The sequence below is a fragment of the Typopeltis vanoorti genome, chromosome 5 (genome assembly GCF_054136105.1).
Source record: "Typopeltis vanoorti isolate ZY-2024b chromosome 5, IOZ_Tvanoo_1.0, whole genome shotgun sequence".
In the NCBI taxonomy this organism is placed as follows: Eukaryota; Metazoa; Arthropoda; class Arachnida; order Uropygi; family Thelyphonidae; genus Typopeltis; species Typopeltis vanoorti.
In genome coordinates, this window is record NC_143553.1 from 100,144,751 (window position 1) to 100,163,265 (window position 18,515).

An 18,515-nucleotide genomic window follows, 5' to 3' on the forward strand; every position below is an offset into this window, starting at 1 on the left:
AATGGTATGCTTTTGTAAATCAAATACAAGGTTATATACTTACTCAATAAGATACTTAATGAAAAAAGATAAAAATTAAGAACAGTTAATTGTGATTACTTTCCAAAACTTGGAGACAGGCATACAATCAGAAATGTTAAGATTAGAGTGATGCTGGATGATTTCAAGGAACAGATTTAATCAAACTGTAGCACAGAATCCTGGTTTAATTCCAAAGAATTCTGCGTCTAGTATTAAATGGCATCGGAAGTCAATGTAAAAACTTATGATTCCAGGAATTTGATGTAGTCCTCATGTTCCTGAATAATAATCTTAGCAGAATGTTGCATCTAAGCAAAACAACAAAGATGGCATGAACATAGTTCTTGATAAACACCAGGAAAAGGATGGTGATTCATCCTTGGTGGATGGCAGAAAATAAAGCAGCTTTTCAGCTGGTCTGAAGGTAGTGCATAGATTATGCTTATGAAAAACCAGTGCTATTTGTTCCGAAATTCCTTTCAGAACAAATAGCATAAAGAGCACAAAAAAGAGTTTCCATAACCCCTTTTACATCAGATTGTAGTATGGTTGAGGAATGATATCTATTGATAATTTTCTGACTGGCGGATTGGTGAATAAAAATCGAAGGATGAAAATCCCACGTTTTTTGGGAGGAAAACCCTGCCACTCCCATGAGAACTGAGTAACTCACCTTCAAATGAATTTTTTAACTGAAGTAAATATGTCTATTTTGCAATATACATGTTCAAATTTCTGATTACAAGCAAATTTTTTTGACATCCAATATAACTTCAGTATATATCTAATACCATATTTCAGAAAGTGTGTATTTAGCATCACAACCATTTACAAATGTGAGTTTCATTAAGTATTAATTCTGTACCTTTGTGGTAAATATGATGTTTGTGTTTCTCAGCAGCATTTCTGTTGTGCCGCAGGAACTATTCTTTTTCTTTGGGGGGCTTAATAATTTTCAATATTATTCTTTACTTCTCACACACACACACATTTCTTCCTTACATGAACATTCAAAACTAAGAACCTCAAGTATTCTACATGTATTTGGATATACTCCCTCTCTCTCTGTGTGTGGTGTGGTGTGCGTGTATTCATAAACTAATAATGAACTGACTGATGAATTCCATTTCTTTAGTACTGGTAATTAATGTCCATTAGTATTTCTATAACTGCAAGCTTTTCAGAAATTTAATTTGAAATTAAAAATAAATGTAATCAGTAATTATGGAGTGCACTTACTTTTACAGGGTGGTACTGTATTTGCTTGCTCAGACACTCTCCATCTTTGAAGAGTACTATCTTCACCTCCACTGAAAAGAACATCTGGATCTAATAGGCTCCATTCCACAGCAAAAAGCCGTGAATGATGACCCTGATAGTTAACCAGTGCAGTTCCAGATATCACATCCCATATCTGAAAGATTACATTCATCAAAGTAAGTATATGGTTGTAACTATTTATCATTTATTTCTCTGCATACAATGAGATCACACATATATTTTCGTCACTATTAGATATAGATAACATATATATATATATATAGCAGAATGCCCAGTAACAAAATGATATATTTCATATACCAACAGAATTAGAATTACACAGTTTTTCAGTCACACATGAAAAATCTCACTAAATTTTAGTGATAACACCATATACAGTGCAGCCACATCATTTTTTTATCCATATTTGGTAAAAATACCTTATAAGCACTACAACAAAAAGAAATTAGTGGGATAAAACCTGCTCAAACAGAAAACTTTCATAGGAATGGAATAATGTGGTAAGCCTCCATCATATTCAAAGGAGTGTTCTTGTGATATCAAAATGATGCAATAATTGTGCAGCATTTGAGACACAACCTTACCGTGGCTTCAGAAGAATATCATGAAATCCAAATTCAGACCAAATCATGGTAATTTTTGAATTGTTAGATATTAACAAAATGCAATTTTAATTTCCTCTAGTTTAATGAGTAAGTCAGTGTACTACCAGAAAATGAAACACAGCAATGTGGTTCATTTTCTGGTAGTACACTGAGAAGGCAAAAGGGTGTATGCATTGTTTTTATCTATCCATGATATTCCCAGTGCAAGCATGTTCTAAAGGAGGTTTCTCATCTGCTTGAAACTTCTTTATCAGATAAATTTTGTTAGATCTAAATGATAGTCATCAACAGTATCAAATGACTGATTTGGGAGTGTACAGGATTTTATGTTAGTGCTAACATGAAAAAGTTACATTATTACTAACTTCCTATCAACAATTCTCCTCCAAATTAATCTGTTATTTGCCAAGACTCAAATATTATTGGATCTTATATTTCTGTCTTAAGGCACTTCTTACTGTATCAATCAACCTGGATTCTGGTCTTCCCCTGGGACTTTTTCATGTCATCAAGGCAAAGAATACTTGTTTTGCTAAACTTCCCTCTCCCAATCTGTTTAAGTGACCATACCACCTGAGATTAGCTGCTAACACCTTCCCGAAGGCTAACAATGTCAAGTTGTTTCCTAATGAAGTAAAGGATGATACAAGAACACAAATAAAAGGGAAAAAAAAGATATGGTAGTGAATGCTGATGCCACAATTTGGGGTGTGCTGGATGATCGAGAAAGGAAAGTGTGTTTACTTTCCTTTCTCGATCATCCAGCACACCCCAGTTATATATAGCCTCAGTTAAGATTCATGACATAACTGAGGCTATATATAAACAAGTTGAATGAGTAGAACATATGACTGTGTTGTTCAAAACAAATGATTTCAAAGATAAATGTCATGTGAGAGAAGCTATGAAAGATCCAATAAGCAAGGGAAAAAAAGAGTAATTTCTAATTACTGATTTCTCCTACACATACATAGAAAGGCTTAGGTGTCATTGATGACTCATAATAATATTTAACAGTATAAACAATACCAAGTGAGGGTAAAAATATATTTATTAAACTCACTAATATTCTGCTGATTTTCTAACAGGCATCATCAGAGCACAATTATAACTGAAACAGGCACATTGAACTAAACTACCTAATTGAGAAAAACAATTTAAATTGTAACTGACAACAAAACTAATGTCCTTGCATGGAACCTTCTATGGGTCAGATAACCATAAAGTTAATTTAGAGAAGTCAGGCTACTGGGTCTTAAAAGAATAGCCTCCCAGATCTTTGATAAAATGCAACCATACTTGTTGAGGTTGGAAGAGTGTTTCATAGTTGATGCTGATTCTAAAAAATAGTCTCTCAGATCTATAACCACATCTATGTAATAAAGACGTTTTCCTTCATCTGATCTTATATGAAGGAGTATCCGGAGCATAGCCTACACTCACTAAGTCTATTTAGTGAGTAGACTGTGTAGGAGAAATAACGAAAGTATATATATATATATATTGATGTGCAGGATGATTTTGACAGTTGCAAGGATTTGAGTCCTGGTCATCACTTTCAGAGTAGAGTGCACATGAATGACTTATGGTATTAAGTGCTTGAAGAAATTGCTGTTCAGGAAAATGTATCTGGGAGGTTGTGTGAAATCATCTCATAAGATAAGTGGTCAAAATTGTGAGTATGATGATAAAGAAAATGGGAAGGGGAGGAGAGAGAGAGAGAGAGAAAATGATTGTAAGGGATGATTTTCCAAAATTGGTGAGACCAGTTTTGTCAAGAAAGAAAAGTGAAAGCTGTGGAAATATGGTGGAGTTTGGTTAGGCTAAGGAATCAATGTCAGCTTCCTATCTAACAGGTCATACTTTAAGAGTTACCTGAACATTCATCAGCTAAGGGGACAACTATCATGTTGGAGGTCTAATGGAGTATTGACAGCACTAGGAAAGGATTAAAAACTAATTTTTAATGCTTCCAATATTTTGTCTCAGTCACTGAGACATTTTCAGGGAGTAGAAATAATACTTGTAACACACAAAGACAACAAAATACTTAATGAAACATGTAGGTGACTATAAAGTCCTATCTAGGTAGTGTGCCTTCTATTAGCATTTCTAGATACCTAGGATGTAGAATGGGACCTCTGACAATTATTGTTTCCCAAATTTTGGAAAGTTTTATGCATTCATATTTGTTTAAATTAGATTGATTTCTGAGTGCTGCTGCAAATTCCAAATATAGTCTTACTTTTTTAAATTTACTATGGTGGAGAATGGCATTTTTTTTTCCAGAAGATCCTGTGAGTTGTATCCAATACATGGTCCACACAGCCAGATTGACCACAGTCATGATTGCAGATGCAAGATTTGTGTTCATCTAAATGGATAGTTGCTGATCTACCTGTCTGCCCAAAGTAAGCCAACTTTCAGGAACAGGGTACTTTATATAATCCAGGCACTGAAAGAGAAGGGAGCTGATCTTTCGTAGAATGGATAAAAGTAGCAAGTTTCTGGTGGAGCTTAAAGGCTGTGTAGAGGTTGTACTTTATTAAACACCTGGCTATTTTTTCTGATGCACCACAGACACTGATTTCAAAGATCGTGCCACAGACATAGACTAATGTTCAACATAGAACGTGGAATCTGTTACTTAGCTCTGGAAATAGTCAACAACAACAGATTTGGCATTGCCAATATCTTCTTCCAGCTGTTGCCTGATAAAAGTAATCTATCTTTGGTCAACTCGCTGCTCTCAGTAAGTTATGGAAAGATAAAAGTATGTCATCACCTGAGTGGATAAGGGTAATGCCACTGAATATAATAAAAAAAAATGGATATTATTCTCAAAGATCGTGCTACCCACATCCCACTATATCATTATCTCGCAAAAAAGCAAGTTAAAAAATTAAAAAACTTACTTAAAAAAGTATCTTCTTGCCACTGGACATTACAAAAAAACTCAACACTTTCCGTTTTTGTCCTCCCACATATATATGGTTTACCTAAAATCCACAAACCTAATTCTTCCCTAAGACCTATAGTAGATGTTCCATGCTACAAGTTGTCAGAAGAGCTGGCAAACTCTCTTACCCCCCCCCCCTTCACTGGACTTACATCCTATATAAAAAAAACTCTACCCATTTTAAAACCTTGTTGGAAAATCTAACTTTAAATAATACAAATATATTGCTAAACTTTGACATCACCTCACTTTTTTTTTCTTTTTTTTTTTTTGTGGACATCAACATTCCCTTAAATGAAACCTTACACTCAAAAAACGTTTTTCCTTCTGATATCTTAGAGCTCTTTTTAATTTTGCCATCAATTCTGGTTATTTTTCTTGGAAGAACAAATTTACAAAGAGATAGAGTGAACTGTTACGAATTCTCTCCTCTCACTCCAATTGCCAAATTTTACATGGAAAATGTTGAAAAACAATCCATAGACTCAGCCCTCTGAAACCTTTTATCTGGCAAAGATACGTTAGATGATGTGTTCTTTATTTGGCCTCATAGCCAAGACACATTCGAATCCTTCCTCAGTCACCTCAATAGTCTACATCAATGAATTTAGTTTATGATGGAAAAGGAAATAACAATAGTTTACCCTTCCTAGACAACTTAGTAATACGACTTCCTAGTGGCAACATCTTCTTCATTTTATATAGAAAACCCATTCACACAGGCAGATACATTTACAAACTTTCCCACCACCACCTCTCTCAACAATATGACATCATTAAAACTCTAGTTAATAGAGCCTATAATTTTGTTGCAGTGGAATGTGTCTTTCAACTGAACTCACCATATTACACAACATCTTCCTATCTAATGGCTATGGTGATCACAGAATTTAAAAAAAATTATCAGTTCCTTGGCCATCTCTTCAAAAGAATTTCAGAAATGCCATCACCATCCCCTACATCTGTGACACAATGGAAAAAATAGTCAGGTCTTTAAAAAAGTACAACCTCTACACTGTTTGTAAGCCCCCACTGGAAACTTGCTATCTTTATTCACTCTACCAGATATCAGCTCCCTTCTCTTTCAGTGCCTGGAGTATATAAAGTACCCTGTTCCTGCAAGTCTGCTTACTTTGGGCAGATAGGTAGATCATCTACTATCCGTTTAGATGTACACAAATCTTACATCTTAAATCACAACTATGGTCAATCTGGCCTTGCAGACCATGTATTGGACACAACTCACAGGATATTCTGGAAGAAAATTACCATCTCCACCATAGTAAATTTAAAAAGGAAAGATTGTTTTTGGAATCTGTAGACACTCAGAAATCAACGTAATTTAAACAAATACAGTTGTACAAAACTTCCCAAAATTTGGGAAACAATAATCATCAGAGGTCCCAGTTTAGATCCTAGGCTGCAAACTAGATAGGACTTTAGAGTCACCACATATGTTTCAATAAGTATTTTGTTGTCTTTGTGTGTGTGTGTGTTGCAAGTGTCAGTTGAACTTCCTGAAGATGTCTCAGGTACTGAAACGCAATATTGGAAGTATTAAAATTAATTTTTAATCCTTTCCTAGTGCTGTCAATACTCCATCCATTAAACCTCCAATATGATGTTCTTCCAGCATCTTAAAACATGGATATGATGTTTGTATAGTAATGCCAGAAGCAACAGGAATAAAGGCAAAAAGTTCTTAGCACAGGCAGGTGTGGCAAAACTAAAAACTACTTCCAACTGTGAGACCAGGCTAACAAAAGAGGATATCCTTACTGGAATGGTATGTGATGGCTTCAGTGACTTCTAAGTAGCCCAGTAACTTCTTAAGGAAAGAAGATTTAGTATTCATATAGTGTTATAAAATGAACAGGTGAAAAGCAGTCTTTAATGGAAAAGGATGCGTATGCCGATAAAGGTCAGAGATGTAATGAAGTCCAAAAAAAAAAAAAAAAAAAAAAAGAAAAAAAAAAAAAAAGAAAAAAGAAAAAAAGCTGTCTCTCTCTCTTTTTCTCTCTCCCTTGTCTGAAGATCAAGGTGTTATCAAAGGCAATGGCAGATGAAGACGAGGTTGACTTAAACCTACTAAAACATATCAAGGAGATAAGTGTATAATGTATTGCTTATGGAGGATCTTGTAGCTTGGAAAGTTTAGCACTGCAAGGCGAATCCAATAGGAGGCATGGAGGGTACTGCCATCAGCAAAACTATGGATTGGATTTAAGGTTGGTGTAAAGGTCATTTATGAATATGAGAGAGAGAGAGAGAGAGAGAGAGAGTGGATGAAGGTGAAGAACCTGGGGTACTTCATCAGTGACAGATAACATGGAAGAAAGATATCTGCCATGCTATACAGTGAATGATGAGAAAGTATATGCCACTTCACTTAAAAATGAGTAGTGATATTCTGGTAAGAATGCTTGTGCCAGACCTTATGAAAGGTCCCTGAAATGTCAAAGAGCAATCACAGGAGATTCTCTCAATTGTTCTGTAGCTTCTGTTCAAATGTGAGTGAGGACAAGAAAATCTGTTATAGATGGAGAGGGAGAAAAAGAGAGGATGGTGGAATCCATATTGTAGTCAGTGATTAATCAGTAGGCATCTAGATGATGAAGTGGATGACCTTTCCATTATTTTTTGAGGGATTCACAATTATTTTGCTATCTTTCTGACTGTTCTCGGTCAAGTGTGTCCACTACAAAAGGATACCTTCCTAGTTGGAGAAAATACCAACTAAACACACTAAGTGGAGCTTCACTTCCCAGTGAAATACCACCATCCAGCTTACTGAAGGTACGAACTAGTGAATGCCACATTTGGTCTCCACAACATGGGGGGGGGGTTCTAGTTTCTGTCCACCTCTCTCTTCTCCATGAAGTGTGAGTGATAAATCAAACATACTTAGAGACTCAAAAGCTCATCCATTTTTGAGGATACATCAGTAAAAACAATGATACTGCTAACTAGCCAACAGATAGTGAATGGGCCTGAACCTGTCAGTAATGAGCGAGGAGGCTTCCCCGGTCAAATAGAAAATACTCTGCCAGGCTATGTCTGAGAAGTGGTGTGATTCACATTATAAATCACACTGAGAGTGACACTATGGCAAAAACAAATCCCCCCCCCCAAAAAACCTAATCCCAACAAATAGTGTATTACACAAATTCACTTTCGCATCTACTTTATTAAAATCCATTGCATAAACACCAACATAAATGATGTTCACCACTGCTTACCATAGTTCACCATAGTCATCCAGACCATTTTAATTTTACAAAATCCAAATTGCAGGCACGTCCACAACGATTCCACCTTCAATGTCTGAATTACATACTTCATGATTCTTTTTGACACAATCATAGCACCTGTGAATTTGTGAGATCTAAATAAAACAAGAATAAGAAATCAAATGATAGAAAAACTAAATTTGTGATCCATGCATTTGAACAGAATCACACTCCAGAGATTGAAAAAAGCTATCATAATTGACATACAAAACAACAAGGCAATGTTAAGAATTTCAGAAACCATAGCTTTATATAAAGTGTAAAAGGAATTCCATAAATGTTCACTGTCCCAAAGTGAGTTCAGAAATTTGGAAGCTCCACCACAAGCAAATTAATCTGAGATTTCACGAATAAGCAATAACCCAGAAAATCTGATGCAACCATAAAATAGCCAACATGGTATAGACCTTACTTTTATTCCCTTGAGCTCTGAAGATGATGCACCTGTCGAAATGGCTCTCTCTCTCTCTCACACACACACACACACACACACACACACCATAAAAGGCACGTTTTTATTTTTATCTTTGCTTTTAATTTTTAGTCATTCATCCTTCATGTGAGCCCACCATTTCACCACTGTGTGTATTCCTGTTTTAATTTCCATATTTTTTATTTTAACTCTGTTCCCTTCTGAAAAAGTTCCAGAAGGGAACACATTTTTAATCTAATTGATGGTCTTTAACTCTTTTTATAGCACATGATGGGTTTCCAAGTTTGGTTAATATTTTTACTGATTTTATATTTCTCAATCTTGTTTCATCAAGAATTTTAAAGTAAACACAAGGATCTTCCAAAGGTATGTCAAAAATTACTTTTTTCATATAATTTCTTTTTCAATATATGTTTAAACGTATATTATTCATGTCTTAATTTTAACCACAGTAAAAATCCAATGGTTTAATACTAGGAGTGTCCCTTTAGAAAATAAGCAAATGTGTTATAAGTGCTGATGTGAGATCTGATATTGCTGTCAGAGAATGACTAATTTAGATTCCCTTCTTCTGACCAATGCTGGCAAAAGGTTTCTTTGCTCCAGTTACTAACATTCATCTCATGCATTTTACTAGTCTTCAAACTCTGAAAACTACTCTGACCTCTTCACTTCCTCTGCATGAAGACCAACCACTTGCAATCAGGCTATCCAAATAGCAAGGTTACCTTCATAGGCAACCTTAACGGCCACAATTCCAAATTCACTTAACCCCCCCCCTCCCAAAAAATGATTTTGCAGGTTCCTTTAACCTCCTAGTGATTCTCTGAATTTCAAGAGCTACATTAGAAGAAGACTAAATCTGAATTTGGAAAAATGATTAAAAACTTTTGTTTCAAATGCAAATGATATATTTACATTTTTCACTTTGTGTTTATTACATAATATCTGTATGCAATTATGCTGCATACATTTCATTTGAATTAAATATAAACTATGTTTCATTTACATTAAACAGAATTTTGTCTTTATTATGATTATCCTCCTGGGATGAGGAATATGTGAAAAGTAGATTGCTAGTAGAAAGTTTGAGAATCACATATCTAAATAATAACTAGCCATGGTAGGCAAGAGGGGATTTCCAATGTCTGTATATCTGGATTTTGGCTTTTCCAACTAAAGTATTCAGGGTACGTGACAAACAAATTAAAGATCATTAAAATTTCAGGAGCAAACATTTACAAATAATAATCGAATGTCAAAACTAATTGCAACATTCATGGATTGTAACAATATTTAATATTTATATAGAAATACTGGATATTAAACATCCAATATTATTTTGAAGACAAATATAAGTAGAAACTTCAGAAGTTTTTAAATTTTAACTAGAGAGTTTACGAGAATATAATTCTCGGCATAGGAGTGCTTTAACTTGCTTTACTTCATGGGTCTTCAACTTTTCAGACAGTGGGGGGGTCACATTAAAAATTTCAATGAAGCCCGCAGGCCACTAAGCTATACTGCGGTATTTACAATAGAATTGTAAGATGCTTTCTAGATTCACAAGGAACACTGTGCATTTGATACTTTACATAAAATCCTATAAAAATAAACAAACTCAGCTTTAAGAGCATAGGTAGGAGTTGGGTTCCTGATAAGTAAATACAATCAATACTTGAAAAAAGATAATTTAATGAAGAAAACATTCATTTTTTACGATATCAATGTGCAACTTGGCAATGTTTTCCTTGACCAGCTTGTCGATGTTGGCATCAATGTTGGAAGTCACTATGCACAGAGTATTCTTGAGATGTTGGTCCGTAATCTGAGTTGTTGTCTTGGACTTCACATGCTGCATTCTGGAGAAGAACTGCTCACATAAGTATGTGCTTCCTAACAAAATGCGCACATCTTCAAAGCATGCCGGCGAAGATTAGGGAATGCATCCTCAGAAGTGTCTTTGTAAAATGTAAGCAGTCACATTGAATAATTTTTCTCTCAAAGAAGAGTTGTTGTGGAGTTCAAGCAGCTCCATTTGTACTGAGCTGGGCATTTTGGCAGCATTGACACTGAATGGCATGGAAAATAAATCTAAAGAAGACTGTTGGTTATGAAAATCACTAAATCTCTCTTCAAACTCACTTCGCAACACGGCTAATTTTGTAGCGTATTCATCAAGAGACAAAACAAACAGTTGGACTCAGCGAGAAGCTGAAAATGAGTTAAGTCTTTTTTTTTGCGAGTTGTACCTCCCAAAGTTTGAGCTTGGCCACAAAAAGCTTTGATGTGATTAAACCGAGTGTGCACCAGTTGATGCACATTCTGTTTAATCTTTGGATTGTAGCCGCATATTCAAATCATTCATATGCAACGAGATGTCGGTCATAAAGGCAAAGTCTGTCATCCACTTCAGATCATTAAATTCCGCAATCGGATTCCCCTTGGTTTGCATGAACTATTGTATTTCGCTCCTTAAGTCAAAGACTCCTTTAAGAATCTTCCCTCTGCTCAATCAACACACATCACTATAATAAACCACATCACCATGATCCGTTTCGCACTCTTGGGTCAAAAACTCTTGGAATTGACGATAATTCAATCCTCCTGCCCTAATAATGTTGACGACAGTCACAATAACTTTCATGACATTCTCAAATCCAATAGTTTTCGCACACAAATTCTCCTGGTGGATTAAACAGTGGTAATGGACGAAATCTTTTCCTTCTAGTTCCGGTTCTTTCCGTAGCAGCGCAACAAACCCTACGTTCTTTCCTACCATAGCAGGGGCACCATCAGTTACCACATCCTCGAGGTTGGTTAAGCTGAGGTCGAAACGCTGGAGTGTTTTCTTGGCAGCTTCAAGAATATTAGTGCCTTTTGTTGTTCCCTTCACAGATACAAGTGCAAGCAGTTCTTCTGTCACACTGAATTGTTGATCAATGCCACGGACAAAGATAGCCAGTTGTACCATATCCTTCACATCTGTACTCTCATCTAAAGCAAGTGAATATGACATAAATTCAGTCGACCGTTTTTTTTAAAAAGTTCCTTCAATGTCATTGGCAAGCTCTTCAACATGTTGTGCTACAGTTATCTCAGACAAACTCAGTGTTTTAAACACTTCCTTATTATTTGGGCACAGGATATCCCCAGCAGCGATGAGACACTCTTTCACAAACTCGCCGTCCAAGACGGCTTTGGATTTTTTAGCAATTTTTTCGCCTATTACATAATTTACTTTGCCGCACGTTTCGCTCTGCCTTTTAAACGTACCGTGCTGGCATTTTAAATCAATTTGGAGACGGTTTACTTTATGCACATAAAGCCGCCCTTGAAGATGATCGAAATTGGATGCATGCTTTGCCTCATAGTGTTGTTTTATATTATATTCTTTTGATACTGACACTGACTCACGACAAATTAAACACTCTGGCTTATCATCGATCGGTACAAAAAAGTACAAATTGGTCCACGTTTCATTAAAAACCTGACAAGACTCACTTGATTTACACTTTTTACTCATAGATGCCATAGTGATGGAAGGTGAACCTAAAACATGATCCATTATCCACTGAATATGTCTCACACTAATGAAAAAAGTCTGGCAATATAAAACCACAACAAGTTATGGCTGACACAACGAATTTGTGTGTGCTTATACACGAATAACTGACTGACTGTGGATGAGATCCTTTTGTATTTATATGAAAATAACAAAGTATCGAGAACCTTCGAGATGTATCTGGAAGGCACCAGACATCGCACTCGAAAGAACTACTGCTTCAGCCATCTACCTGCGACATTAGTACTAGTACTTAAATACCGCTTGGCACTGGTAGATGGCTGAAGAGGCATGTAAATTGAATATTTATTTTTATAGGATTTAATGTAAAGTATCAAATGCACAGTGTTCCTTGTGAATCTGGAAAGCATTTTTACAGTTCTAAATACTGCAGTATAGCTTAGTGGCCCGCAGGCTTCATTGAAATTATTTTTTATTTAATTGCATTTTAATGTTAAGTAGTTATTTTTTCAAAATGGCCGGAGGACCACGGAAAAGAACTCTGCGGGCCATGTGTTGAGTGCTGCCCCAGTGTCTCTATAGTTGTCTTTTATTAGTGCATTTTAATTAAGGTTTCACTGGCTTGACAGCTGTTTTAGACTGGTTTAGCTGAGGAGAATCAACCCCCTCCGAAATGTTGAAATTCAAATTCATGGCTAAAATTCAAATAAGCAGTGAAACAGAATATGATGGAATTTCAAAAGGAACAGGCTTTCCTCAAAAGAAAAAAAAAAAAAGTCAAAGACTTGCATAAAGAGAGAAAGCTAGTTCACAGCAAACCATTACAATGGTACAGAATGCAGCAACATCATTAGAAACAACGACACAGAGATAGAACTGGAAAGGGAGAAAGAAGTGGAAGAAAGAAATTTTAAAATAAGAATAAGCACTTAGCACATAGTCCTTAAGCTGCATTCTTCAGTAGACAGTTCATCAAATTCTACAAAGAAAGGACTATCATCCAAATCTGCATGGATGGTGAAGGCAAGTCTACCACACAAGATATCTTGAATCCATTTAAAAATATTATAAAAATCTGTTTGAATACAGATTTTTATAGTCTAGTTTGCTTTTCCTGTTCATATCCAAGATGGGCTTGACAGACCCATTACAGAAGCTGAAGTTACGACAGCCTAAAAGAATGCCAGACAAGCATGGGACCTGATGGCCTAGGGAGAGAACTTTACCACAAGGCCTGATTTTATTCTTCCCATTCTAATTACACTGTTTAATTATTTTTTCTCTACAGGACACATACTAAGTGAACTTGTAGCAAACTGTACCATCCTCATTCCAAAACCTAATAAAGATAATACCTTAATCAACAGCCAGAGGCCTATTTCTCTATCTAATACTGACTACAAGATATTTTTCCACATGACTAATAACAGGCTCAAAGTAGGAATAACATACATAATTAATACTACATTAAGTGTATGGAGTTCTAGGCCAAGCAGTAGAATTTAATTTGTTTTTGCTATGCAATCTACTCCTTCTAATTAATGTGAAAAAAACAGCCAATGGCAGTACTCTCAGGGGATCTAGATTGTGCTCCACATCCTCCAGGAAATTGGTGTTGGCAAAAGATTGTCATCCATCATTAAAGGAGCTTATGCCAATAAGCTCCTTTAATGATGGATGACAGTTAATACTAGTTAATAGTTCTTTCTTTTAAGGTTACATGGTGGTCAATATTCACAGTGAAGTTAAAATTTATCAAAACTTATTCACAAACGCTTACAGACCATACACGGCCATTTGCAGTTAAGAGAAATGTAAACAAACATAAAGATGCAGTGTTAAATCATAACCGCATAAAATTATGTTATTAATTAGTTAAATGAATTAATTAGCATAAAATAAAATTTTTATAACAATTCATTCATTAGTATATAGGCTAGGCTATCGCAAAGCAATTATATTGATTACACTAGTCTACCATAAAGTAATTATATTGCTGCTTTTTTGTATAATCAATGCATGAATCCTTATACCTGTAAATAAATATGAATATTATATAAGTAAAGTGGATATTAGATCCAACATTATTTCAAAGCCGAATACAGAAACTATGAAAGTTTCGTAAAATTAAGTTGACCAGAGAGCTTACAAGAATACACTCGCCAGTATTCATGAGTTGCCTTAGCGCGAACTACCTAGAAAACATAAATGCTGCCCAGCATCTATATATTTGTTTTCTATTAGTCTACTTTGATAAAGTTTCACTGGCCTGCCAGCTTTTTCAAACTGGTTGGTTCTCCTCAGAGAAGATCAGGCATTGTAAAGCACCTCTCTTAAAATTAGGCGATCCCCCAGATCACTCATTACAAGTGACCAAAAGATCGTCCAACTCAGCATTGGTTCCACTCACTGACCCTAGCACTGAGTAGAAGGGCCCATATTCCAGGGAAAAGCACCCATCCACACGGTCCTGATAGAACCCTGCCAGAAAATGCCAATCCCCAAAGACTCAAATTGCTTTCTCAAGGCAAACACACACCCTGAAATCTTAAGAACCCCCCCCCCCCCCCTGCTCAGCAGGAACCAGGCTTGGAAGAAAACTTAAGAGAGTAAAAATTCTCATTCAGTACTAAGGAACTTAAAATGTTGGAGAGGTGTATTTTTTGTAAGGTAACTCTCAGTTGGCGCGTAAAAGTATTTATTAAAATAAAGAGCCAAAAGGCTTAAGCTCAGCGATGCAAAATTATACAAGTAAAGTGGATATTAGATCCAAATTATTTCAACGCTGAATGTAGAAACTATGAAAGTTTCGTAAAAATAATTTACTAAGGCAAATAATGTGAAGTCAGTCCATTTGCCATGAGTTGCCCCAATCCTGAAGATACTTCAGGTCCAAACTTTGTTTGCTTGCACTTGGATAAAGGATTAAGCTAAATATATAATTTATTTTAATAAAAATAAGTTGACCAGAGAGCTTTCAGGAATACACTTGCTGGCATTCACGAGCTGTCAGGCCAGTGAAACCTTATCAAAATGGACTAATAGAAAGCGGACATAGAAACACTTGGGCAGCGTTTACGTTTTCTTAGTAGTCTCTGTGCTAAGGCATCTTGTGAATGCTGGTAAGTGTATTCCCGTAAACTCTCTAGTCAAATTATTTTTTACAAAACTTTAATAGTTGATGGTTTCAATCAACCAAATCATCAACCAAAGTTGATGGTTTCAATTCTGATAACACCAACTTAGCAAGTTGGTGTTATCAGAATTGCAAACCAGAATCCAAAATAGCAAATTTCTTCCATATATCAATAACTGTCAGTAAATTATCCTTATTTAGTTTATCCAAAATGTATTGGAATTTTCTTCTTATGTAGCAAGTTTTGAAGGTAGTGATCACACCCTGGTCTAGTGGTTGTATTAAAGATGTATTAGGTGAAACAAAATAAAATTCCACATTTGGGTGTTCTAAAACAGGATGGCCAAGTGCATTGTCTATAATCAATAACACTTTAAAGCTTAGATTTTTTTTCATCAAATAGCATTTAATTTCTGGAACAAAACATCAATGGAAACATTCATTAAAAATTTCTTTTGTAATCAAACCTTTTTTGTTTGCCTTCCAGTGCACTGGTAACATGTTAAAATCCACATCTTTCATTACCTGCAGTCATAGGGATTAATTAATGAGTCAAGGTTTTAATATTAGGGTCAAAGGGCCAACATTGTATAACTGAGAGGAGATATCCATATAGCCTTTAAAGGAATGTAGAGAACCGACCAGGGCTTCTGACCTATTGTCCAATCCTCACCTTCTCGTGGTGCACCTTGTTGGGTATCTACGTGGATACTGAATGAACGAGGATGGGCTGGCAATTTGGGATTTAACCAACCAAATTGTAATTCTTATTGGCTTAAACCAAATTATAAAATGATGGTACAACATGACAAAATTTTATGCCAGCTGGGGCATCGCCCGTTTAAACAAGGCCCCCGTTGTTTTTGCCAGGGAACCAGGGTGAACAGCGAAAAGTCAGCTACTGGAACAAATCTGAAAAAACACCCCAACTCAACATCACCAGAGTTAAAGATCGGTACTATCAACATAAAAAGTCCAAATGGAAAAGAAATTGAGCTAGCTGAGGAATTAGATAAGTACCAGATCGACATAACAGGGGTGACTGAAACAAAAAAGACAAAAACTGGTAAGATCTTTCTGAGCAATAAATACAAAATGTTATATTCAGGCAATGACAATGAAGGAAAAGAAGGAGTAGCCATAGTATTCAAGACTAAATACGAGGCTAATCTTCTTGAATGGCAGGCAGTCTCAAGTAGAGTAATGTGGGCAAATATCAGAATGGGGAACTGGACATTGAGACTTATTTGTGCCTATCGTCCCACAGAAGGTTCTACTAAGGTAGAAGGGGAGGAATTTTTTCATGCTTTAGAAAAAGCAACTAACACAATGAAAAAGGAAAAGTTGGTCTTTGTTGGGGATCTGAATAGCAGAGTAGGGAATGATTGTCAGACATACAAAAATATTTTGGGAAAATTTGGAGAAAAGAGCAAAGCTAATAATAATGGCAAATATTTGTTGGATTTCTGCTCAGGACATGGACTAGTTATTACTAACACCATGTTCCAACATAAAAATGTGCACAAATTCACATGGAGAGAAGAGGCAAGAAATAAGAAAAGTCTCATTGATTATGTTATTGTTGATAGTGATGTTTTCTTCTCTTGTGCAGGACACCAGAGTGTATACAGGATTTGAAATTGGAAGTGATCACTATTTAGTCTTGAGCAGGATAAAATTGAATTTCATATTGAAAAGAATAACATGTAAGAAAGTTTCAAAGCGAATTAAAGTTGAGCAGCTCTCAGATGTGAACTGTAGACTAAAATACACAAAGATTATTGAAGATAAAATGAAAGAGTTTGAGAACAGGAACCAAACTTTAGAGATTCAGTGGCAAGCCTTGAAGAAAACCTTGACTGATTCAGCCAGAGAGGCATGTGGTGAGGTTGTCTGCAAGGATAGAAAAATCAAAACTCCCTGGTGGACACAGGAAGTTAAAGAGGCAGTGAAGGAAAAGAAGAAAGCATATCAAAAGTTCCTGTCAAATAAGTCAGCTTGTGCTCTTAGAGAATACAGAGACAAATGTAAGAAAGCTAAACACTGTGTAAAACTAGCTAAACAAAAGTCATGGGAGGACTTCGGCAAGAACATAGAAAATAAATATCAAGAAGGTGGAAAAATATTCTGGAGGTTGTTGAAGAAGCTTAGGAATGGAGGAAAGAGTGCTGTTAAAGGAGTTAGAGATGATAAAGGTGACATGAAAACTGGAGAAAAAGATACCCTTGAAGTATGGAGTAATTACTTTGAAAAACTGCTAAATGAAGCAGTGAGGACAGCACAGTAGTAAAAAACACTGACCAGGCATGTAGTCAGGAATACATATCCATACTTGAAGTAGAAAAAGCCATCATAGGCTTGAAATGAGGAAAGGCAGCAGGAGCAGATGATATTCGACCAGAAATGCTGAATTTATGGTGGTATAAAAGTCTTACAGTGGCTGCACTGCATAGTTCAGAAGGCCTGGACAGAGGGACAAATTCCCGATGATTGGAGTAGAGCTCTCATAGTACCCATATATAAAAAGAGAAATAAAACTGAATGTGAGAATTACAGAGGTATTTCCAGTGGTAAGCTATGGAAATTTGAACAAAAGGCTCGCATCGTCGAGGGAAAAAAAAGCCGTATTTCACACAAAAACTTTTATTAATACAGCTTGTGTACAAATTCCAATTAAAAAGTGTGAGGGGACAATCAACCTCTAAAGGCTATCATTTTTAAACCAATATTTCATGATCTAAACATGAAATGTTTGCACACAATCAACTGTGCTAATTTATCTTACATAAGAAAAACATTTTTTAACTATCAAAATATAATAAGAATGAAATCTTTTATAACCTTTTATAAAACATTTGATTGGCAACTGGTTTTACCATACGATTGGCTACCAGAAGGGTAAAGATAGCAGATGCGCTCATTTTATTTTCAAACTTGAGCGTATTCATTATAGAGGAGTTGAAACAATAATTCCAAATAATCTAAACACTGCCGAATAGAATAATTTTTGTTAGGTTACTGTTTGAGTTTGTCGCTTGATATGTTTCAAAAAAAAAATTTTTTTTTTTTTGAAAAAATAAAAAAGTAAACAAGAAGAACAAGGGGTTTGCAAATTTGAGAAAATTTTAACAAAGGGCTTGCGCGAGCCACTTATAGCTCACCACTGGGAATTTCCCTACTGAGTGTTCCTGGTAATATATATGCAAGTATAATTGAGAAACGGTTGAGAAGAATTGCAGAAGAAAAGCTTGGTGAAGGACAAGC

The 18,515-nt window shown here is 35.7% G+C and overlaps 1 protein-coding gene across 1 annotated transcript in view; it reads right to left on the bottom strand.

The window, feature by feature from the left end:
* The window catches only part of LOC150106689 (gem-associated protein 5-like), a 560,402-nt gene that overhangs the window by 268,963 nt on the left and 272,924 nt on the right, over positions 1–18,515 (bottom strand). The window contains exon 13 of the mRNA XM_090392643.1: positions 1,261–1,435. Coding sequence (XP_090248769.1) covers positions 1,261–1,435 — 175 coding nt within the window. The remainder of the gene's footprint in view (positions 1–1,260; positions 1,436–18,515) is intronic.